A 23,950-nucleotide genomic window follows, 5' to 3' on the forward strand; every position below is an offset into this window, starting at 1 on the left:
TATCTTTTCATGTGTTTGTTATCCATCTGTATGCCTTCTTTGGAGAAATATCTGTTTAGATCTTCTTCCCACTTTTTGATTGGGCTGTTTGTTTTTCTGGCATTGACTTGTATGAGCTGCTTGTATATTTTGGAAATTAATCTTTTGTCAGTTGTTTCATTTGCTATTCATTTCTCCCATTCTGAGAATTGTCTTACTTATAGTTTCCTTTGATGTGCAAAAGCTTTTAAGTTTAATCAGGTCCCACTTGTTTACTTTTGTTTTTATTTCCGTTACTCTAGGAGGTGGGTCATAGAGGATCTTGCTTTGATTTATGTCATCAAGTGTTCTGCCTATATTTTCTTCTAAGAGTTTTATAGTTTCTGGTCTTACATTTAGGTCTTTAATCCAGTTTGAGTTTATCTTTGTGTTTGGTGTTAGGAAGTGTTCTAATTTCATTCTTTTACATGTTGCTGTCCAGTTTTCCCAGCACCATTTATTGGAGATGCTGTCTTTGCCCCATTATATATTCTTGCCTCCTTTGTAAAAAATAAGGTACCCATAGGTACATGGGTTTATTTCTGGACTTTCTATTTTGCACCATTGGTCTATATTTCTGTTTTTGTACCAGTACCATACTGTTATGATGACTGTAGCTTTGCAGTATAATCTGAAGTCAGGAGGGTTCATTGCTCTAGCTCTGTTCTTTTTTCTCAAGACTGCTTTGGCTATTCGGGATCTTTTGTATTTCCATATGAATTGTGAAATATTTTGCTCTAGTTCTGTGAAAAGTCCACTGGTAATTTGATAGGGATCATATTGAATCTGTAGATTGTGTTTGGTAGTATAGTCGTTTTCCCAATATTGAGTCTTCCTACCCAGGAACTGAAAAGATAACTTAAAACTTATCTTTTAAGTAGTAAATTTTTATTCCCCTCTTTTTACATATAAAGCAAACTGGGGCTCCTTTCTAAGGTGAGGTAGTTTGTCAAAATAACAAATTTAAAAATCTTGACTGTAAGAAAGAGTAACAGTTAATTTGGGGTAGTGTGACAAAACTGAGCAGCATATAGGTAAACAGAGGACATAAATAGAATGATGGAAACAGGCAAATGCAAGAAGCAATCATCAGGAAGAAAGAAGACTCAGCAGCGTGTTAGGCTTAGATGTCAGAAGGTTTTAAATTCCTTGAAGTTGCAGGTAACATTTCACTCCTCCTTGTAGCTAATGCTCACCTTTCCCTCTCAGCACACTGTCCGCAAAGACACACATGTACTTTATGCCTTCTCTCTGACAGGTTCCCAGTAAATGCATTGAGTGAAAGGGATGAATGGTTACATGGATGAATGACAGCATAGAAACATGTCCAGGTTTTGAACAAACCTTTTCTAGTTTTGGCTCGAACTATATTTAGTTAATTTTAGGACTGTTTAGCCTCCCAAACTGCATGTTTTAACTTTTCTTTTGTAATTAACATGTTGGTAAAGGAGAGATTTGTAATGTCATTTATTGTGTCATGGTGTATGCCTTTAAGATTTCTCCTCTCTGATGATTAAACCGGTTGAATAAATCTTTCAAGAATTCACTCGCCTTCATGGCTGGTACATGGATTCCTCTGGGATGTGTGGGCATTATTTAGCATGCTGCAACGTGAGTTTCACGGTAATGACCACTGTTTTTTATGTACCGAGCACAGGCTAGAGCCTGTGTCAGGAGTTTCATGCAGCTTGGTCTTTTTTATGAGAACACTTTGCAGTCTGACACCATAATGCACTGTTATGACTGCTTCAGTATCTCTCTCAGAGAGGCAGCTCATGGGTTTGGGGGGCCACGTGATCCGTGGCTGAATCATCGCACTTCTACCAAAAGGGCTGCCGTTTTGAGTGAACGATTTAATCTGTTGGTCCCAGTTTCCTCAACTGCAAAACAGAAATGATGATAATATTGCTGCAGGTATATATGAAAAAATAAAAGTAGTGAACCATCATGGTAGTGAGGAAGGGTATAGGAGGGTAACTTTTAATCATGGGTTTTCAGATGCATCAAATTTAATATTTTACTGTTACCTCCAAATAATGTCATACATCTCATCTCAGTGATACTTTGCCAGGAACAAGAGGTAATCTTCATCATATGTTTTAACGTTTGCATCCCAGCTATCACTAGAAATTTTTTTTTATAAGTTCTATGAATGTGAACGGCACAATTATGATAATAAATTTGCTTCTTCTAGATATATTGTTTAATTTATTCAAAGAAAATGGTTAAGTTGTGCTGAAGTTTTAATCACCCTAAACTGTCATTTATTCATTATTATACAAGAAATTTTAAAGCCAGCATGTGAGAGGCTCTGCATCAATAAAGTCCCTGACAACATAAGTGGGAAATACATATTAATTTCTCTCTTCTACAGTTTCTTTCTTTTCTTATCTCATGGTGGTAACATTTCATTTGGCTGCCGTTATCAGGAAATTGAAAATTTTATGTATTTTTTTCCAGCTAGCTGCTTGTCAAAGTCTTTTTTTAAGGGAAATGCTTGTAAAAAGCCTTGGACATTCCCTTCTGTTGGGGCGTTGCTCCTGTAATCCTCTGTCCAGAGGATTAGTGGCGTATACTCCAGCTTGTGTACTGTGAGGTGCCCAGAGACTGCATTCCTTACCTTTGTTGCTGTTATTGTTGTTTAGCTGCTAAGTCCTGTCAAACTCTTTGCGACCCCATGGACTGTAGCCTGCCAGGCTCCTATGTCCATAGGATTCTCCAGGCAAGAATACTGGAGTGGGTTGCCATTTCCTCCTCTAGGGTATCTTCCTGACCCAGGAGTGAAACTTATGTCTCCTGCATTGGCAGGTGGATTCTTTACCACTGAGCCACCAGGGAAGCCCATTCCTTAACTTTGCGCCAAATCATAGAGGATCTTTTCCCTTAGGAGTATTTGAAGCTGTTCTATATTCCTGTGTGGCTAGGTCCCAAGCAGTTTTATTAAACTCAGGTGAACTGTCCTTTGTTGGTAATGTGCCTGCTTCTAGCTTTGCTTTTGATATATGTAGGGTAAGAAACTAATAGGAAATCTTGTGAGCATTATGCATAGGTTGTAAGTAGGGAATAGAGAGTCTATGCATTAAAATGTGCAAATATTAACATTAGACATTGTGACATCTCTGTCTCCCACTCGGAGGGCTTATTTTATTTAAGTGTGGGTTCTTTGCTGTGTTCTGAAGAGCTGAACTTCCTCGAAAAGTGACTTTCCTTTAAATGAGCTAAATTTGGAATATGACAACTTACCATAACTAATCAGCTGTTTAAAGTCATCCTATCACCAGAAAAATATGTTTCACAGAATTACCAGTTAGTAATACTTTATTGTCATGACCTACATTTACTATATTGTTGGGCGGTGATGTAGTAAAAGATAATTATGACAGGCAGTCTCTCAAGTTTCATTTTACCTGAAGTTTGAACGCTGTTGTGATGTTAACATGTGGGAAGATATACTTGTTTTTTTCTTCTTATGGAGGTACTGGTAAAGTGAGCACCAGTAATCTGTTATCTGTATACTTCATTTCTGTATAACTGACTGTAAACTTTGCTGTATTTTTACACAGTGCTCAACTCAATGTTCTCAAATATACCACTTTTCTTAATAGATATTGACCCACATATTTTTCTTTTTGTTCTTATCTTTCTTTTTCTTTAGGTTCTTAGTTTGGAATTATTAGTCTCTTTAATTGTCCCATTTGAAGTCTAGGAGAGGTCTTATAAATTCAGGTGGCACTGAAGGGTTAAAACCCACTTCTCTTATTTCCATCCTCATTGTTGACAAGGTGTAATTTACTTGGAAAAAAATACATAGTTTAAGAAAAAACATTTTTTAAAACTGTAATAAGTAAAAGGCTCTTGACTATATATTACCAGGAGGTTGGGCAATGTTAGAGTCAACATCCAGCTTCATAAAGTATGTCAAGTGCTTGTGTCTCAGAAAGACAGTTTAGCAATTTTTCTATGTTATCTGAAAGTTTTAGAGCTTTTTTTTCTCCTTGGGGGATTAGCTGTTTTAACAACTTGTTGGACCAGGCAATAAAATGAATTCTTAAATAATGTGGTTTTGTAAAAGTGACCTTGTTTGTTTTTAAAAAGTGATCTTGTTCAAAGACTGATTTGTCAATCTTGCTTACAGTTTCCTACATCATGAGAGCTTGTAATTATTACTCACTGCTTCTTACTGATTCCCGCTAAGCCACCTCTCCTGTACAGAAATTAAACACTAAAATAATGGGAAAGGAATTCTCCTTTCCTATGGCTGAACGTTTCTATAAGTGTAAAGTAATATGAACAATAACCCATTGTTTTCACTAAGAGGAATACTGGCAGCTACTTTTATGTTTGGCTTCCCTGGTGGTTCAGCTGGTAAAGAATTCGCCTGCAGTGCAGGAGACCTGGGTTTGATCCCTGGGTTGGGAAGATTCCCTGGAGAAGGAAAAGGCTACCCACTCCAGTATTCTGGCCTAGAGAATTCCAAGGAGTGTATAGTCTGTGGGGTTGCAGAGTTGGACATGACTGAGTTTCACTTTCACTTTTATGTTACACTTTTTCTTTTTAATAACCAAATCCTTACTTTCTGAGTAGCACTTTGTTTTTGGAGAAAGAGAAAATAACAATTTTCTGAATATTAGCTGTTGCAAATCTTGCTATCTTATGTGTAAGCAGCAATATAGGCAAACGAGAATTAAGTTTAAATGCTGAGACCTGAGTATTGTTATAGTGGTCATTGTACTCATTGAAGAGTTAAGTGAAACCTTTTTTTTTTAATTAAGACATTTTTGGGGTCAGTTTTAGGTTCACAACAAAATCGAGGAGTACCAAGATTTTCCATAAACCCCCACAGCCTAGTCTCCTTCACTGTCAGCAGCCACCTTCAGAGGAATACACCTATTAGATTTGATGAACCTACAGTGATACATCATAATCATCCAAAGTTCACTGAAACCTAAGTTTAAGTACCTGGTCCAGAAGTAAAATAGAAGTTTTCACAGCATTGTATCAACTCAATAACAGTAAAATAATGCATAAAGAATTCCCACCTTTGCTAACTGAATCCACTTGATTCCATCCACTGTGGTTTGTATATTCTGGTCCATGGAATAAAGCCACTAGGAAAAACAGTGAAGCACCAGCAGTGGCACTGCAATCGAGCAGAGTTTGTTCCTAACTCTAATTGTATCAGAGAGAGAGACTATTTGACCATGGCTTACACTCTTAATTCGGAAAGAAAAAAATTTCAACTGAGACCGTGGTAGTTGAGTTGGCCTTTGTGCTGATTTTGGAATAGTAGTTTCCAACCTTGGAATTAGAATGAAAAAAAATTAGAGTTTTCTGGAGAGCATTTATAAACTCCAATGCTAGACTGCATCCTAGACCAACTACATTAGAATCCTGGGCTACGTAGTATGGGTGGGGGAGGGCGTGCAGTGTTTTTTAAAGTTCATTTTCTAATGTGCAGCCAAGGTTGAGAACCATTTCTTACAGAAAGTGATGAACCTCAACAGAGACTTTATCTTAAGTATCATGGCGACTTTATTGAGGCTTTCCATACTGTTTTAGAGCTCTGGGTGAGATATTTTAGGTTTAGGAGCATAATTACTATTTACAGCTGTACTTGAGAATACATATGATTTTCTTAAAAAATAAATGTTACTCTAATTGCCTTTTAGGAGCTTTATTTCAAAATTTCCTATTAAAATGTTCATAGTAACTTTTATTCATTGACTTAAATCACTGAAACTACTAGTTTATGTGTAAATCCATTTTATGGCATTTATACATTTTTAGGATTTTTAAAAGGTGATTTCTTATAACACATACGTCTTATTTATTGTGTAACACTGGAGAGAAAGAGCTTAGGAATTCCTTCAATGGATCGTTAATTTAGAATATTAGAAATGGTACCTTATCTTTCAGTTAACATCATACTGTTTATGAATGCTATCAAACAGTGTTTTCTACTTTTGTAAAGTATTTTTCTGTAGGATTGAGAAACTATGTTAGGAAATTTGGGAGAACAAAGTTTTATTGTTTCGTAATGAGAATATTTAATTCAGTTCAGTTCAGTTCAGTCGCTCAGTCGTGTCCGACCCTCTGCGACCCCATGAATCACAGCATGCCAGGCCTCCCTGTCCATCACCAACTCCTGGAGTTCACTCAGATTCATGTCCATCGAGTTGGTGATGCCATCCAGCCATCTCATTCTCTGTCGTCCCCTTCTCCTCCCACCCCCAACCTTTCCCAGCATCGGAGTCTTTTCCAGTGAGTCAACTTGTCGCATGAGGTGGCCAAAGTATTGGAGTTTCAGCTTTAGCATCAGTCCTTCCAATGAACACCCAGGACTGATCTCCTTTAGAATGGACTGGTTGGATCTCCTTGCAGTACAAGGGACTCTCAAGAGTCTTCTCCAACACCACAGTTCAAAAGCATCAATTCTTTGGCGATCAGCTTTCTTCACAGTCCAACTCTCACATCCATACATGACCACGGGAAAAACCATAGCCTTGACTAGACGGACCTTTGTTGGCAAAGTAATGTCTCTGCTTTTTAATATACTATCTAGGTTGGTCATAACCTTCCTTCCAAGGAGTAAGCGTCTTTTAACTTCATGGCTGCAATCACCATCTGCAGTGATTTTGGAGCCCCCCCAAAATAAAGTCTGACACTATTTCCACTGTTTTCCCATCTATTTCCCATGAAGTGATGGGACCAGATGCCATGATCTTCTTTTTCTGAATGTTGAGCTTCAAGCCAACCTTTTCACTCTCCTCTTTCAATTACAAAACATCTAATAGTTTTTATCTTCAACTGTGTTTGCCATTCACTTAACTGAAAAACTCAGTCAAGCATTTGCACATCCCAGGGTTGCTATATCAATATTGGAGACCATGGCAACCACTGTCATTTCTTTTATAGTCCTGAGGCCAGACAAAAGGAAACAGAACTGCCCTCATGTTCTGATTTGGGCATGGAGAATTGTGTTAGAATATGATGAACCGGTGATTCTGAAACACTGATTCTTTCTAAAATGTGATTTAGAAACACTTATTCTTTACTGAGTCTTTCTAAATTCTTTCTCAGATGTGTCCCTGAATTAAATATTGACTTTTTAAGAGTTATCATTGGTTAAGAGTTATCAAGTATCCATTTGTTCATATTTCACATTGATTAATCCTTGGCTAATAATCAGAAAAATTATGGTTGTTCACTCTTAAAAAGGTGTAAATTAAGGTTTATGTTTTGTCATGTTGGAATAGAAAATTTAAGGTGAAATCAGATGTTTCTTTTCGGTGACATTGTTTTGGTAGGACCAGATGGATCATACTTCTTCAGATCATCGTCCAAACAAAAAAAGAAAGGTAGCAAATGCTGAATGTTATAGTGTGCCCATTTTTAGTAAATAACTTTCATGCTGCAAAAGCCAAAACAGAATGTATTGGAATAATATCAGAGTGATGTAATAAAAGGCATATTTATATTCTGACCTAAGCTTTAAGAAAAATGTAAATGAAAAGTTGTAACTTTCATAGATATTGTGAAACCAAAAGTTATCGTTTTAAAAAATCCTATGTATTAACTTTCTGAGTTAGTATTTTTGTACTTACTTTGCTTTTATGTTCAGCAGAACTTTTCAACTTCTGTTGTAGCAAAATCAGAAAATTTCTATATTACCTGAAACAAACAGGTTTAGATTTGGATAAAAACATGGTTATTAGGAAAGCTAAGGTGTGTTTATGTGAGAGAGGTATAGACAGAGGCAGAGAGAGAGAGAATAAATTTTAGTGCTCTTGGAATCTTGAAACTTGAGCTTATTTAACCCTTGTATTTACAATAAGGGTGCTGAAATGCAGAGGTTTGCCAAAATCAGTCTCCTACTCAGTGACAAGAGACAAAAGCTATAATCCAAACTTTTCTGCTTCCCACTTAGTTTTTTTCACCACAGGGAAAAAATATCGGGCAACCCCAAATTTACAAATTATCAAGTTGCTTGATTAGAAAGCAACAAGTGCAAAATATTGCCATCACATATTTTATTTTGGTTTTGCAGCATTTTGCAAAAGAAAAACAGATTGCTTTTTATATAGTTGATGCAGTTACTTTCTACCTAACTTTCTTATTTTTTTCTAACAGCTTATGCCTACAGTTCTGAGTATCACATTTGTGTTTTGTAGATGTGTGAATACTGTTAGAGTTAAATGGCATTGAGTGTGATTGAATCATGTTTTGAATCTTCTCTAACCTGCTCCCTAGTGTGGATATGGTGAAACGTGTTCCTTGCAGTGTCTATTATTTTAAAATTGTAGTCTAACTCATATAATACAGTATCTGTGGCAGTATTTGCAGTTCCATTTTGTTCTCAGTGCCTTAAAAGATGAATTTTACAAGCCAGATTTTTCTCTTTTCTGGTCAAGAGGACGTCCCTAGTTAATAACATCTTTACATGAAATAACTTTTTTCCTTACACATGAATAATCTTGTTAATTTGGGGGATTATGATCATTTATGTTGGTCAGATCGTTTTTGCATTTCATGTAAGCTTTTCCATGACTTTTTCATTGAATATGAATAATGAGTATTTTCAGATAACCACACAATGGTGACTTGTCAACTACTGTACTTATATATGAGATAGACTAGTTTTAGAGATGGCCATGAGACACTGCTATATGAACTTCAGCCTATTCATGGATAAATAACAGCTTTTTAAACTTCTTTTCCAGAACAAAGGAAGAATTATGCACGGGATAGTGTCAGCAGTGTGTCAGATATATCCCAGTACTGCGTTGAAGTAAGATACTTTGATGTTTGCTACAATATAGAATGAAGCTTGAGGGACGTAAAAATTGGTAGTAAAATCAGAGTGATGTTTTATTTCATGTCTATGATGTTGTAAATTGGGTTGAAATTTTTCTTTTATATTTTTTAAAAACAGATGTTAAATATAAAAGTATCTAGTTAATCTGTTTTCATGGAGAATAAATTAAAATAACTACTAATTTATCATTATCAGCCTTTTTTTGGTTGAAAACAGAACAAAGACTTCTATTTTGTATTATGGAATCTTCTTGAAATAAACCTTAATGGTTTTGTCTAAAGTTATTACAAGTTCTGTTTAAACAGTGGTCTCTCTCTTTTTTAATTTTCCCTCTATTGCTGTCTTTTAAGATACTTGCTCTTAATTGGAATCTATTTGGGTGAACTTTGCTTATTATAATAGAAAATATTGAATTAGGGAATAATTTTTAAATTGTTCCTGTTTTTAGGTTTCTATTTCCTCAAGCATGCTTAATGAAATTTAAAGTTTTGTTTCAGTGGAGTGAAAAGTTTGACACTTGTTGCAAACTAGAATTGCTGTTGCTGTTCTCAACTACCAGTATCTATAGTTTTCAGGCTGGTTTGTAGACTGCCTTCTATTGTTCAACATCTCAATAACCAAGATGGAATAAAATGGATTAAATAAAGAGCATGTTATTTAAGCTGTTTAGAGTTTGTTTTTCTCATGTTTGTCTAGTTCAGCAAGGCTCAGTATTAAACAGATTTAGATATTTTATGATTCAAGGCATCATTTCCTCTATTCATCAAAAACCTGTTTTGACTTTATTATCCCAGTAAGGTTCCCATGAAATTTTAAAATACTTTGTATTGGATTGGTGAAAAAGTTCGTTCGGATTTTCACATAAGAGTTGTGAAAATCCTGAATGAACTTTTTGACTAGCCTAATCTTTGTCTTTCCCCTCTACTAGCTGACTTCAGTTATGTTAACTTTACAGTTTTTTGGGGAAAATGTTTACTAAGAGGCTATGTGTGTTATGTTTTTTCTTTTTTCAATCATAAGCACTTGACCACCTTTGTTCTGGATCGGAAAGATGCTATGATAACTGTTGATGATGGAATAAGGAAGCTGAAATTGCTCGATGCTAAGGGCAAAGTATGGACTCAAGATATGATTCTTCAGGTGGATGAGAAAGCTGTGAGCCTGATCGATTTAGAATCAAAGGCAAGTTTGAAAAACATATGCTATTTTATTTTCAGGAAAATCTAAAAATGTTTATGTTCACGTTAGGTCAGATTGTTTGAAAATGGGTAAATACTTGGCACCATAAAATACTCTCGTCAGTGAATTTGAAGGAAAAATGTCCTTCTCCATATACTTTATGCATGCAAAATCATGTTTTTAAACTAGAAATAGAGGGATACAATGTTTCTTTAACCATATATGATGAGATGGAAGAAGTGAGGAAAAAATATATAGCGCTAAACTCAAGCCCTTATAGGGCACTATTCTTTAAGACATATGTTAATTATATGTTAGGCCAAGCCATGTCCAAGTGTTGTGGTTTGAACCCCAGTGAGTGAATTGGGATGAAGGAGTTTGTGTGTATGTGCCTCAACTTCCACCAGGTCAACACCAGGTACCTTTCTTTCACACAGGTAGTCAGGTGAGATGCTGGAGCTCTTAAAAGAGGCCTTTTCTGAGCCCCATCACCTAGTAGGCATTTGAGTTGCTAAGATAAAGAAAACAACTTTTGTAATCATGTTAGAGTATTCTGGTTGGAGTAGGGTGTAAAATCTGCCCTTTCTTTCATCTCATCCATTGCATTCTTGAGAGAATAACACCCAGGAGCTTCTCTAATCCTCCTAGTTTCAAGTAGTTACAGAGAAGGGATATTATTTAATTTATTTCGAAAGAAAATTGTTATCTTCCTGGTGTGGCCTAGAAGTTACATTCTGTTTTAGTGGAATCTGCATTTTTTGTTTCACCTTTTCTGGGTCCCAAGGAATGAGGGCTTAGAATAAATTTATGGTGTGAGGTCTGTGTATATGTGCTTTCTGTAATGAAAGTTATTTTTTTTTATGTTCCAGTTATCAGGGATATTGAATTTTGTTTACTTATAATAAGCCACCATTTCTTCCATCATGACACTGCTTGCTATTTGTATAAGGTCATCCATGTTAGGATAACCACTTTATTTATTTATTTTTTTAATATCAACATACATTTTATAGGATAACCACTTTAAATGTATCTCATTAACAAAGAATTCATTATTATTATGAACAGAAAATTAACTTGTTTCAGAAGTAGTTATTTGATCTATCAGGGTCTTATTGGCATGCCTTTTTATTGGTTAGAGACTATTCAATTTCATATGACCAAGGAGCTTAATCATTTCAAAGAATGTATTTTTTAGCAAGATTCTTCTAACCCTGATGTTTGACATTTTTGGCTGTAAAAACTTACATAGTGAATTTTTCCATCTAAGAGATTCACTGAAATAAGAAGTGTACAAATGCTGTATTATTCTTAGCTTAACATTTGTGATTACTAAAGATAACAACTAAGAGTATAATTATAATATTCAAGTAAAAACAAAACATCGCAAAACCTTGATATTATAGAGCCACAGGGAAAAGAATACCAGGTAAGATGGAGAGTACCTTTGGAAAGAGGCCTCAGTTTACCTATTTTTCTCTTAAAGGCATCCTCTCTATCCCATAATCTTGGGAAATCCGTACTGCTAATTTCAGGTTTTCTTCTGTTTATTAAGAACAGAACCACATTCCTTCATTAAATATTTCCATCTTTTCTGCTCTTTCTCTCACTCCTCCTCTAGCCCAGGATGGTGTCTTTTCTGCCTCCTTGTACCTGCTCATCCTCCATATTTTCTGTGTTTACTAGTGTTCATTGTCAATGTGGTTTGCATACTTTAAAAATTACTGCTATGATGCCTAGAGGTCTTGGTGGAGCAGATTTTATATATCCAATGAAAAGTAAGGCAAGTTGTATTTTTGCTTTTTAGAATGAACTGGAGAATTTTCCTTTGAACACCATTCAGCATTGCCAAGCTGTGATGCACTCCTGTAGCTATGATTCGATTCTTGCCCTGGTGTGCAAAGAGCCAACCCAGAGCAAGCCAGACCTTCATCTTTTCCAGTGTGATGAGATTAAGGTAAAAGACTGGTGAATTTTCTCTCCCTTTAAGCAGATGTTCTAGCTTTTGATTACCTCCTTCAATCATATGGCTACTAGGTACTAGATTTTTAGTTTCTTAACAATTTTGTAAGGAAAACACCTCAGTATCTTCCCTAGGGTGTTTAGGCTAAGTAAATAAAGAGAAGATTGAGTTATTTAAAAAATCAGATGCATTCTGTTTATTTAAAAAATGCGCAGGTAATACATTAAATTCTTCACTGAGGGACTTGGGCTTATAATTAAAGATTGATTCTTCAAAAATCATGCTTCACAGACAATAACCATGTCATCTGTTTTATGCTGGCACCAATCACATAGCATGGGTTATTGCAATGAAACATTTGGACATTTTCCATGGTACTGATTTAAGGGTTACTGTTCAATTATGTGACTTGAGTAAATCCACAAGTCATAATGTGAAAAGAGTTGAGCATAGTTACTAGTAATAATACGCCATATCCTGAAGATTTATATTTCAAAGTACACTGTAATTTTCAAATGATTATAATTTGTGATGCTTATTGGACATTAGAGTTTATCTGCAACCTTGAATCTTTATTTCATGAGTTGATTTCTCTAAAAGGGAAATCGTTTTTAATTGAGTTGATTTTTGCTTTGCCAATACAGTGATTTACCACTTGATTGTATGTAATATATACAGGTATTCTTTTTCTTATAAAGAAATGTTGGGAGATTAGCATAAAGTGTCATTTGATCTTTTCTGTAATTCTTTGACATGAAAATATGATAGGTAAATTAAGATTGACTATAAATAGTATATTTTATAATTTTCTTTTTATTTCAATTTATGTCATAAATGACTTTCTAAAAAATATTTAAATAAATGACTTTCTTACTTGGAAAGAATTGTGGCAATAGATAATTTGTATAAGTTCATCTGACTTCTCATATGGTGCCTTTGTAAAGTCATAAAATGCGTTGAGTTTTTTTTGCAAGGTTAGATTTATTACATCAGTAAGGATTAAGATGGATATTTTACTCTGAAAACAGTGAAATTTAATTCAAACATTTTAAACACAGAGAGCTATGCTTAAAGACATTTTAAATCTGCTATATGTCTCAGTGCTCAAAAATCTGTCCCTGGAAACTGTTATTGGATTGAGTGAAGTTTTTGGATTCCAGTTTTGAGGATAAAGGGCTTGCTTTATTTGTTGGGGCACGATGATATTGATGGGTCCAAAACAGATTCTGAATGCTATTTTGTCCTGCTTAAAAACTCAAGTACCACCACACAGCTCTATGCATGTACTCACTGGAGCCATATTCCACATTTGGGATGGATTTTTTCCCTTGCCCCATTAGACATATAAATGGAGTAATATATGTAGTTTCTTTTATATGGGTCATCTTGCAACTTCCCTTTTGAGTTTTAACCTTTTTTATCATGGGACTTTATACAAGGCTCCTGACCACCTCAGTATAAATTTTTTCTTGAAAATACGATAGCCAACTCCACACCCTGCCCATAGGAAATTCAGGACTCCTAGACCTCTTCAATTTTATTTCCTCAAATAATAGAAAGACTTTGGCATGATGTTTGTAGTATTTTCCTGAAACTAGGATGTTCTTACCCAAGTGAAGCTGGACTAGGACATGTTAGCATTCTCGTTTAATAGTTGTGTGACCTAGGCCAGATCATCATATGAGTATTCCTCAGTTTTACTAATTATAAAACAAGAACAGATTATGTGATCTTTAAGTGTCGCCTCACTTCTAAAATTTTATGATTACCTGTGCCTATAGTAAAGAGTATAATATATAACTATGTATGTATGTGTGTATATGGGAGCATCCCTGGTGGCTCCATGGTAAAAGAATCCTCCTGCCAATATAGGAGATGCAGGTTTGATTCCTGGGTCAGGAAAATCCCCTGGAGAAGGAAATGGCAAGCCACTCCAGTATTCTTGCCTGGGAAATGCCATGGACAGAGGAGCCTGGCAGCCTGCAGTCTGTGAGGTTGCAAAGAGTCAGACACGACTTATCAACTAAATAACAATGTGTGTGTGAGTGTGTGTGTGTGTGTGTGTGTATTTGAGGAAAACATACATAATTACAGAGAACAAGCAGACATAAAATAGGAGATGAATATATCCCAGCAAGAATGTGTTATACAGTAATAATCACTGGCTGTAAATGAACTTCAGAACCAAACAAACTTCTGAGCTGCTAATCTCACATTGGTTCCCAGGAAAACCACATCAGACTTTCAAATGCTCTTGTTGGAAGAGTATCAGAAACATCATTCCTTTGGAGAAAGCTGAATTTTATTAACCTGAAATGACAGAATAAAAGGGTTATCACAAGGGTTACAGCCAAGTGTTGGGGTCCACCTAGGTATGATTTGGGGCTATCTTAAACTGAGGGAGTGGCTCTGCTGGAACTGAGTTACGTGTTAATGGGTGCCCAGTGGATGGTGAGAATGGGGGAGGGGAGAGATGCTGCTGCATATGCTGGTACTCCCGATTCCTTCACCTCTTCCCAGGCAGAGGTATTAACCCAGTTACATTTTCAGCATGTGATTATACTTTCAACATATGCAAATCCCTTTTCTCTTTGCTTTTAAAAAAAATATAGCTTTTTTTTTTTTAATTAAAGGAGTCTGGATGAAATAATCTTTAAAAATTCCTTCCATTTTTGAATCCTTTCATTACAAAGTTCACTGAAGAAAACTACAAGTGTCATATTTCAAAAGCAGATTTTTAAAAAAGTCACTTTTCTTTTGCATCAAGACATTTATTAATTTGGACAGCGAACATAATCCCTCTTTCTGTTTTAACCTACATACCAAGATAGAGAAATCCATACGCTCCCAGGTAACTTGTCTTTCGTTGCAGGCAAACCTAATTAGTGAAGATATTGAGAGTGCAATCAGTGACAGTAAAGGAGGGAAGCAGAAGAGGCGGCTTGATGTCTTGAGGTAAAAACATTAAAAGAAATTAAGGGCTAGAATCGGTTTTTATTCGAGTCTTTTTTTCTTTAAAAATTAAAATATTTTCAGCAAAGGTATATTATCATGTTTTACAGATTGCAGTCTGTAATCTCAACTCATTTGCTTTCCCAAGGTTGTTGGGGTGTGTGTGTGTGTGTGAGCATGGCTTTTCTCTCCATAATTCTGGTATTTCTCTGGTATGGCTTCTCCCACTTCTGTTGTCCTAGAGACTCATGAACAAAAGAGTGGCATTTTAAGGGAAGATAGCCTAAGGGAATATAAATAGATATTAGGACTCTAGTTTTGTTAACACCCTTTACTAATCATAGGAGACCCAGAAAAATACGTTATACCTGGTTTTCAGTTGAACTGAAAATGTTTTGTACTTTTCATATACATTTATAAATATACATAATATGGGATGGTTAAGAAATCCGTGTTTTTATACCCCAAGGCATAGTTCTTGAGGTTAAAGAACTAATACATAAAACTGAGAGAACTGATGTGTTATAGAAATAGAGATGGTAAAACTTCAGTTTGTTTTCATCTGTTTTCAGGATGATTTCCAAAGCAGACCCTGGTATACCTCCTCCACCCAAAGCTCCTGCCCCCGTGCCCCCTGGCACTGTGACCCAGGTGGACGTTAGGAGTCGAGTGGCAGCCTGGTCCGCATTGGCAGCTGACCATGGAGACTGTGAGTACTTTCAGGGATTGGTACTTACTGAACATTTACTTTGAGTTGTGACCCAGTTCTTGCTTTCAGCCTCTGATGCTGATTTCTAAGCTGAAACTTGAGGTTAGTTTTGTAAAAATAGATCTTACGTAAAGGAAAGTTAAGGGCTTTGTAAGATTATTGTCTCTAAGAGTTAAGACCAGTCTTTTAATAAATCTAGTGTTAGAGTATTTCCTTTTTAAAGCACTCAAAGAGGGAGTTTGACTCAACTAACAATTAAAAGAATGATAATTGAATATTTTAATATACTTAATATTATAAAGTATATTTAAATATGATATATTTAATACAGTGTTTTAATATATAAATTAAATATTTAAATATTTAATATAATTTAGATCAATATTTTTTAATGTTACTTCGAAGTTCTTTCCATTACTGTTATCTTACCACTGTTCTCTCTTGGACAAACTGTTCATGTTTACAAGGGCAGGATGTCAGGACAGGGGATAGGGAGGTGGGAAAGGGCTAAATTGCATTCATCATCATGTAAATTTACCCAATGGGTCCTATGTCTGTACTGTAATTTTGCTCTGATATTTTTTAAAACAAATAACCATACCAAAGAACATAGTGTAATATATGTCAGAATGTTTCACTACGTCTGAAATTTTTATAACTGGAAAATGCCTTAACATATGTTTGGTCCAATCTCTTGATTTTAAGGGTAAATAAACTGTGATATGGTGAGTTTGAATTTGATGGAGACCATAGTGTCAATTCTTTTACCTCCTAGTTCAGTGTGACTACTTAAATCACTTGCTCTTTAACTAGTAAAGCATCAGTCATGAGAATATCTAGCAGTGTAGTTGAACTACAAAACTTAATTGACAAAACAAGTGATACTGGACTGTCCTTTGAGTCTGGTGAACCAAAATTTAGGCTCTGGGGCAAGCCCGGAATCTACCTGTGTGACCTTAAAAGTTATGCCTCACTTGCAGAATGGGAATGGGTTAAACTCATATGTTTCTGTGAATCTGAAAGGGAATAATGTATATGATAGTAACTGTAACAGTATAGTAGGTAGACATTTTTGCCAAATTGAGTTCATTTTATCAATCACTTTCCATTTTATTTAGATTCTTGTGTCCTTAAAGCTATTTTCAGTTTACATATAAGCCCAGCTACCAAACAGATGAAAGAAAGAAATCTTTGAAGCATCCATTTTTCCAAAATAAAGTAGCATAATTTTTAGTTACTGTAACTTTATAACACTTTATATACATTTCCACTTTGTATTTAAAAAGCTAAGTGGAATTTTATAGTGTTTTATTGTGTACTTAGAGTATTTTTGCTATTGTTACTCTTTTGGTAGAGGAGATGTGGGTTTTGAAAGAGGTCAAAATGGTCTTCCTTGAAGTTGAGGAAGGATAAGACACCTTAAGTTTTTTAGACATTCTGAATAAACCTATAAAAACGTCCATCAAACCTGTAATTTACAACAACAAAAATCTATTCCCAGGAATTTCTGAGCCCTCATTGCGTGTGTTAGTTAGTCATGTTCGACTCTGTGACCCCATGGACTGTAGCCCACCAGGCTCCTCTGTCTATGGGATACTCCAGGCAAGAATACTGGAGTGGGTTGCCATTCCCTTCTCCAGGGGATCTTTCTAACCCAGGGATCGAATCCCAGTTTCCTGCATTGCAGGCAGACTCTTTACAGTCTGAGTCACCAGTGAAGTCCCTCATTAGATGTTGTCTAAATGAACTCCGGGAGTTGGTGATGGACAGGGAGGCCTGGCGTGCTGTGATTCATGGGGTCTCGGAGAGTCGGACATGACTGAGCGACTGAACTGAACTGAATTGAAAGTACTCTGTTGGAGAAGGCAATGGCAACCCACTCTAGTACTCTTGCCTGGAAAATCCCATGGACGGAGGAGCCTGGTAGGCTGCAATCCATGGGGTCGGGAAGAGTCAGACATGACTGAGCGACTTCACTTTCACTTTTCACTTTCATGCATTGGAGAAGGAAATGGCAACCCAGTCCAGTGTTCTTGCCTGGAGAATCCCAGGGATGGCGGAGCCTGGTGGGCTGCCATCAGTGGGGTCGCACAGAGTCGGACACAACTGAAGCGACTTAGCAGCATTAGCAGCAGCAGCAAAGTACTCTGTACAGTCTCATCTATTAAGTTACAGTTAGATAAGCTTTTCAGAACTTCTAGTTTACTATTAGGTCGAACAGAACACACCACTTACCATATGAGGTTCTGCTTGGATCCAGGCCACTTTGTAGTTGAAAGCCCTCTAAGAGGAGTATCTCTCTGTTCCGCCTGAAGGCTCCAGCTGACTTAGGTTGGATGACTCCTTCTTTGGATCCTTGACATAACTCTTGGGGCTTCCCAGGCGGCACAGTGGTAAAGAATCTGCCTGCCAGTGCAGAAGATCTGGGTTTGATTCCTGGGTCTGGAAGTTCCTCTGGAGGAGCAAACGGCAACCCATACCAGTATTCTTGCCTGGAGAATCCCATGGACAGAGGAGCCTGGCAGGCTACAGTCCACAGGCCCCAAAGAGTCAGACACAACTGAGCATGCAGGCACGCATGCAGCCATAGCTCTACCGTGACTCCAGAAGAGATCCCTGTAGAATAGTGGCAATTGCAGTGCGTTCCTAGTAGTGCCTCAGAATATGAAAAACTCTGAGAAATACTACATCTCTCACTGTGTCCTCCAAATGATATTTTGGGACCTAGTAGAGTTCCTAATACCTATATTTCAGCTTCAACTTAACTGCTGCCCGGTATACCTATAACCAAGATAGCAGCCAACCACATGTAAAAACAGCAGCTAACTGGCTAGATTGCATATATGGAAATTGTATTGATTAAGTTTTGTAAGACTCAGTGATTTTTTTTCTTTTTTGGTGAATATTCCATTTAAGGGTAAAGTTAGGCATAGAGGAGGCATAGCAGTTTGCAGTATTTTTTGCACATCTCTGTATTGAACATGATGAGCCATGAGGCTCCATCATGAGTTGTGTTTCCATCTAGTAATGATGCAGTTCTCCTATTCCATCCATCCCTTTTTCTTTCATTTCATCTACTGAGAAATGTTGGAATGAGTATCTGTGTTAATTGAAAGTGTTAACAGTCTTGTAGCTGGAAGGAGTTCAGGTAATGATACTGATTATCATGCCCTAGCCAGCTGAGCTAACATAGTATCTCGAGACTTCTGTTCTTCAATTTGCAAATTCTTGTAGGTATTTCTGTTTTTAAAGCATATAGCTTCAAATGAGAATGTGCCCAACATTGTGGGCTTTAAGCTTAATTACAACTGAAATATTAGAAGCCCTTTACTATCAGAAGACCCAAAGCTTTACTGTTATCACGATGTTAGAAAGTATGAGGAGGAGCTTTAAAACTTAGAACTTAGTTGGCCCCTTTTAAGAAATAGGTGCTTAAAAAACATGTATGTTTTTTCTTCTGTATGAATTAAAGGGTACTAAGTTAGGCTTGGTTCCACAGGCATCTGACGTTAGAAGAGAGAGAATAGAGGGGAGGTTACAGGGTAAATCAGTAACATGCAAATGGAAGGCTGGTTCTTCAGCACTGTCAAGTGTGGTGGTGGGAGCGAGTGTCAGAGATGATGGTGGTGAGGATACATGTCAGAGATGCTAGTGGCGGGGGTACAGGCCAGAGGTGATGAGCACAGCTTTGATTTTTGTATCCAGTGCAAGTGTTTACTTTTGCCAGTGACACTTTTCTAGACAGTTTGCATGTCTGGTTATCTTTATTGGTATCACTTAAGCAACAGGTTGAAAGATGTATGATTTTCTTTTCTTTAGTTGAGAAACAGAGAAATTATTACCAGCAGGAAGAAACCCCTGAGATGATGGCAGCCCGCGTTGACAGAGATGTGGTAAGTGAAATGGTCATCGTTAGATCATTGGCTTTTTCTGTTTTTAGAGAGAAAATATTAACAGGAAAAGTTAAGTTGATTTAAATAAAGGTATTTTGTGAAAACTATATTTTTTCTTTTCAGTGATCTTTGAATTATTTTTTTTCTTAACAATTTTTGCCTTTATGCCAATATTTAGCTAGTAGACTATGGCTGTGATAGAACTAGGATATTAACTGGTTTACAAAGGAGTTTAAGCTGAATTGTCAAGATTTGAGGGATTTTTCTTTTCTTGTGGTTTGTAATCTATAATTAAAATATCTTTTTAATTTGTCTTCCTGAAATTTATTCTAAAATGTTTTATAATGCCTGAAAGATAAAAGTTATGTGGCATTTCTTAAGGATAGATAAGTATATTTTAATACTTTATAAAAGATAAGGCTGTATTGATTTTGATTTCTCTATAGTAATTTCCTGCCAAAATGACACTGCCCTGTGACATAATTATAAAATATGATGTCAGTATAATTGATTTTTATACTCTACTTATGTTCTAAGCTTATTTGGAAACAAATACTTAAAGGACTTTAGAGTTTGAAATTTAATTTTTATATTACAGTGTTACTTGTTAACACTTAAAGGTTTATTTAATACTCAAAAGTTTATTTAACCTCAGTTTTTAGTCTATAACAGAATGTCAAGTTTCACACATAAAAGGAAGTCAAGAAAGACTATAGTATGTATAATATACAGTATATACTAATATAATATATGATATAATATATAGTATAATTGAAGTTGATCCCTTGATCTGTGAAAGCATGGTGCATCATTAATTCTGCTTTACCCTGTAGAAACTCTTATTAATGCCTATTACTACAGATTATCAATGTGTGTGTTAGGTTATCACAACATTCTATATACCTTTAGTCCTGAGAAATAATATTGTCATTGCTTTATTGGGAAATTTATTAGAAAAACTGAAATGCTAGTGCTATTCTAACAAACTATTTTCTTAGAATCCACCCCCCCAACTTTATGTGGGAAGAACACAATGAGAAAATTAGAGTAATTGAAAATAGTTAATCTGAATATATATTGTGAATGTTTTCTTTATGATATTGAAAATAGAATAAAATAAAACTAAATAAAAATGCAAATGTTAGACTTTAGCCACAGGTATACTTAGTTGAATTCTTTTTCTTAGAATTAGTGATAAACTTGAAATTATATGTGGGAAGTGTTCCTTTTTCTTTTCTTTCTTTCTTTTAAACTTTCTGATTTTCCTTCACATTGTAAAGCTAAGGCAAAAATACTTTTCTTCTGCTTTATATTTTATTCTGTAATTTCTAATTTCAGCAAATCTTAAACCACATTTTGGATGACATTGAATTTTTTATCACAAAACTCCAAAAAGCAGCTGAAGCATTTTCTGAGCTTTCTAAAAGGAAGAAAGCTAAGAAAGGTAAAAAGAAAGGACCAGGAGGTGAGTTGGATTTTCTTAACCTTCTATAGACCCATTCAGAATGCCAGTGATAGGCAGAGCTGGCACTTCAGAGTTGTTAAACAGGACTCTATTGACCAGAGACCAAGGTCCCTTTTCTGGTTTTGAGAGAACCAGTGATGTAGGCGGAGAGTATGATAAACCTGGGCAATAGCCCGTTTGGTCCCAATTTGGCTACAGTAAAGAAAGACTCTAAGACATTCTGCCTAAACTGATTGGAGACTCATTCAATAGTGGCCATCTGTCTATAGTTTTTGTTAGTCATTGTAAAAATAATGTCTGTTAAAGAAAGTCATAGCACCATTCTTCTCATATTTAAATTTATTTTACTATAAATATAAAACCTCGTTACTTTGTTAAAGAATTGACTCTTCTCATTAAAATAGTTAAAAATGTCGATGGATTTTAATTTTTTATCACAGAACTCCAAACAGTACGTTCAGGTCACCTTCAAGCAGTTTTTTACATATGCTGCAGTTCAGTTATTTAAAATGACCTCAAGATATATAAAATTATAATTTTGTAACAAAATGGTGTAGATTGAAACATGTAAGAGAAGAGTAAATGTTCTTTCATTATACATGACTTCCACATCTTTCTCTAGCTCTATCTGCATCATAAGCATATGACAGTAGACCTGTTTTCTAGGAAGTGTATATGTGGATATACTTTACCTCATATATTCTGAAATTCAGTATTATTGCTTACTGATGTACTTGCTGCTCTTGTACTCTTTACAAAGGGTATGCCATCTTCTTGGTCATCCAAATTCAGAACCATAGATTTTTTTGTGAGTCCATTCTTTAGTTTATAACCAACATTGATTTTATTTTTTCAGCCTCTCTTGTATCAAGTTTTTTTCCCTTTTCAGTTTCATATCCAGCAGCTGCTTCAAGGTACCTCATTTTTTACCCGGCTTTCTAAGCAACCTTCAAGCCTCTAGTCTTCCATTTTGCGAGGACATTCTTCTTAAAGCTGTAAGGCAGTTACTTCATTTTTTCTGCTGAAAAGCTTGTTAACCCCATGTTCTATTGCTTTATGTAAGTCAGACTCCTCACCCTGGCGGTCAAGGTCATTCACAGTCTCACCTTGATCTACTTTTCCATTCTCATGTGTCTTTGCTTTTATGTGTGTTGTTTCATGTAGACACTATTTCCTTTTTCCATGTTTTTGCTAATGCTACTTTTATTCAACCATGATGTTTTTCTTACCAAACTGCCCTGGAACAAACTTTCCAAATCCCGTCTAAAAACTGCTTTTCCCAGGACACATCCTTAAGTATATATTTCCTCATCTGTAGTCTCTTTGTAGCCTCAGCTGACACATCTCTATTACTTATCTGATTCATGTCTATGGATTTTTAGGGCCTTAGGAGCAGGACGTGTAACTTACACAACTTACACCTTTTTATAGTCTTCATGGTGATAAACACAGTGATTAGCATGTAGAAGGGCTACAATATAAATTTATGGAACCTGATGAGTAATCTGGTAGTGCCTAAGGGTACAGGAATCCATTCCAAAGGTTGGGTCATCTTAATTTGTTACAGTCAGTTTAGGAGAAGTGGGAAAGTAGCTAGGTAGCATGATATCTGATGTGATCATCAAACTTTACAAACGTAAATGTGTTTTCTTTTCATTGAATAAGTTTTCTTGGAACTTTGCTCTCATCTACCCTCTTCTCCTGTTTCATTCTTTAGAGGGTGTTTTAACATTGCGGGCAAAGCCTCCACCTCCTGATGCATTTGTGGACTGTTTCCAAAAGTTTAAACATGGATTTAACCTTCTGGTAAGTGAAATTTATTTATGTACTATTAGAAGCAACAAACGGAAGAGATCAGAGTCTAGCTAGGATGTACCTGATCAAATGAAAAGAGTATACTGATTTTTTTGTATGTGTTTTTATTTGCCTTTAATTAGAATAGCAGATGGTAAAACATACATCTAAGAGACTTGATCAATAAAGGATGACTCTAATTTTTAAAATAAAATTCTCCTAATCTAATTCAGGGCTTGCTAATTAAGATTCCAAAGGTGAAACTAGTAGTAAAACCTCTTCTTTTCAGTCTGTGTTGAACCTTTTTGAATGTCTGTCTTTGGCCTGATTACATTGTAGTAATGTGTTTGCCTGCTTTTTTAATCTTACAGGCCAAATTGAAATCTCACATCCAGAATCCTAGCGCTGCAGATTTGGTTCATTTTTTATTTACTCCATTAAATATGGTAAGGTTTTGTTAATTTCAGAAAGTAATTATTCTTAGCATTTTTTCAACCCCACATATCTGTCTAGATTATCTAGACAGTGTTTCTTTATTGCCTTGCTTGGGTACTATTTCTTTTGGCGTCTGTTGTGGACATTGATGATGTGAAATTTGAAAGCTTAAAAGAAGAACTAAAGAGCCTCTTGATGAAAGTGAAAGAGGAGAGTGAAAAAGTTGGCTTAAAGCTCAACATTCGGAAAACTAAGATCATGGCATCCGGTCCCATCACTTCATGGCAAATAGTTGGGGAAACAGTGGAAACAGAGACTAACTTTATTTTGGGGGGCTCTAAAATTACTGCAGATGGTGATAGCAGTCATGAAATTAAAAGACGGTTACTCCTTGGAAGGAAAGTTATGACCAACCTAGACAGCATTTTAAAAAGCAGAGACATTACTTTGTCAACAAAGGTCCATCTAGTCAAGGCTATGATTTTTCCAGTAGTCATGTATGGATGTGAGAGTTGGACTATAAAGAAAGCTGAGCACCAAAGAATTGATGCTTTTGAACTGTGCTGTTGGAGAAGACTCTTGAGAGTCCCTTGGACAGCAGAAAGATCCAACCAGTCCATCCTAAAGGGAATCAGTCCTAAACGTTCAGTGGAAGGATTGATGTTGAAGCTGAAACTCCAATACTTTGGCCACCTGATGCGAAGAGCTGACTCATTTGAAAAGACCC

At 35.9% G+C, this 23,950-nt stretch overlaps 1 protein-coding gene across 8 annotated transcripts in view; it reads left to right on the forward strand.

Annotated features, from left to right (window-relative positions):
• EPS8 (EGFR pathway substrate 8, signaling adaptor) overlaps positions 1 to 23,950 on the forward strand; it is a 204,597-nt gene that overhangs the window by 137,017 nt on the left and 43,630 nt on the right. For all 8 annotated transcript variants that reach the window (XM_055396408.2, XM_088837300.1, XM_088837302.1 and 5 more), the window contains 9 exons: positions 8,739 to 8,806; positions 9,854 to 10,015; positions 11,820 to 11,969; positions 14,848 to 14,930; positions 15,500 to 15,636; positions 19,456 to 19,529; positions 20,868 to 20,994; positions 22,712 to 22,800; positions 23,160 to 23,234. In XM_055396408.2, the coding sequence (XP_055252383.2) occupies positions 8,739 to 8,806; positions 9,854 to 10,015; positions 11,820 to 11,969; positions 14,848 to 14,930; positions 15,500 to 15,636; positions 19,456 to 19,529; positions 20,868 to 20,994; positions 22,712 to 22,800; positions 23,160 to 23,234 (965 nt within the window). The remainder of the gene's footprint in view (positions 1 to 8,738; positions 8,807 to 9,853; positions 10,016 to 11,819; positions 11,970 to 14,847; positions 14,931 to 15,499; positions 15,637 to 19,455; positions 19,530 to 20,867; positions 20,995 to 22,711; positions 22,801 to 23,159; positions 23,235 to 23,950) is intronic.

Source organism: Moschus berezovskii, chromosome 6 (genome assembly GCF_049115385.1).
Source record: "Moschus berezovskii isolate FMDL1 chromosome 6, NW_MosBer_1.0, whole genome shotgun sequence".
Lineage (NCBI taxonomy): Eukaryota > Metazoa > Chordata > Mammalia > Artiodactyla > Moschidae > Moschus > Moschus berezovskii.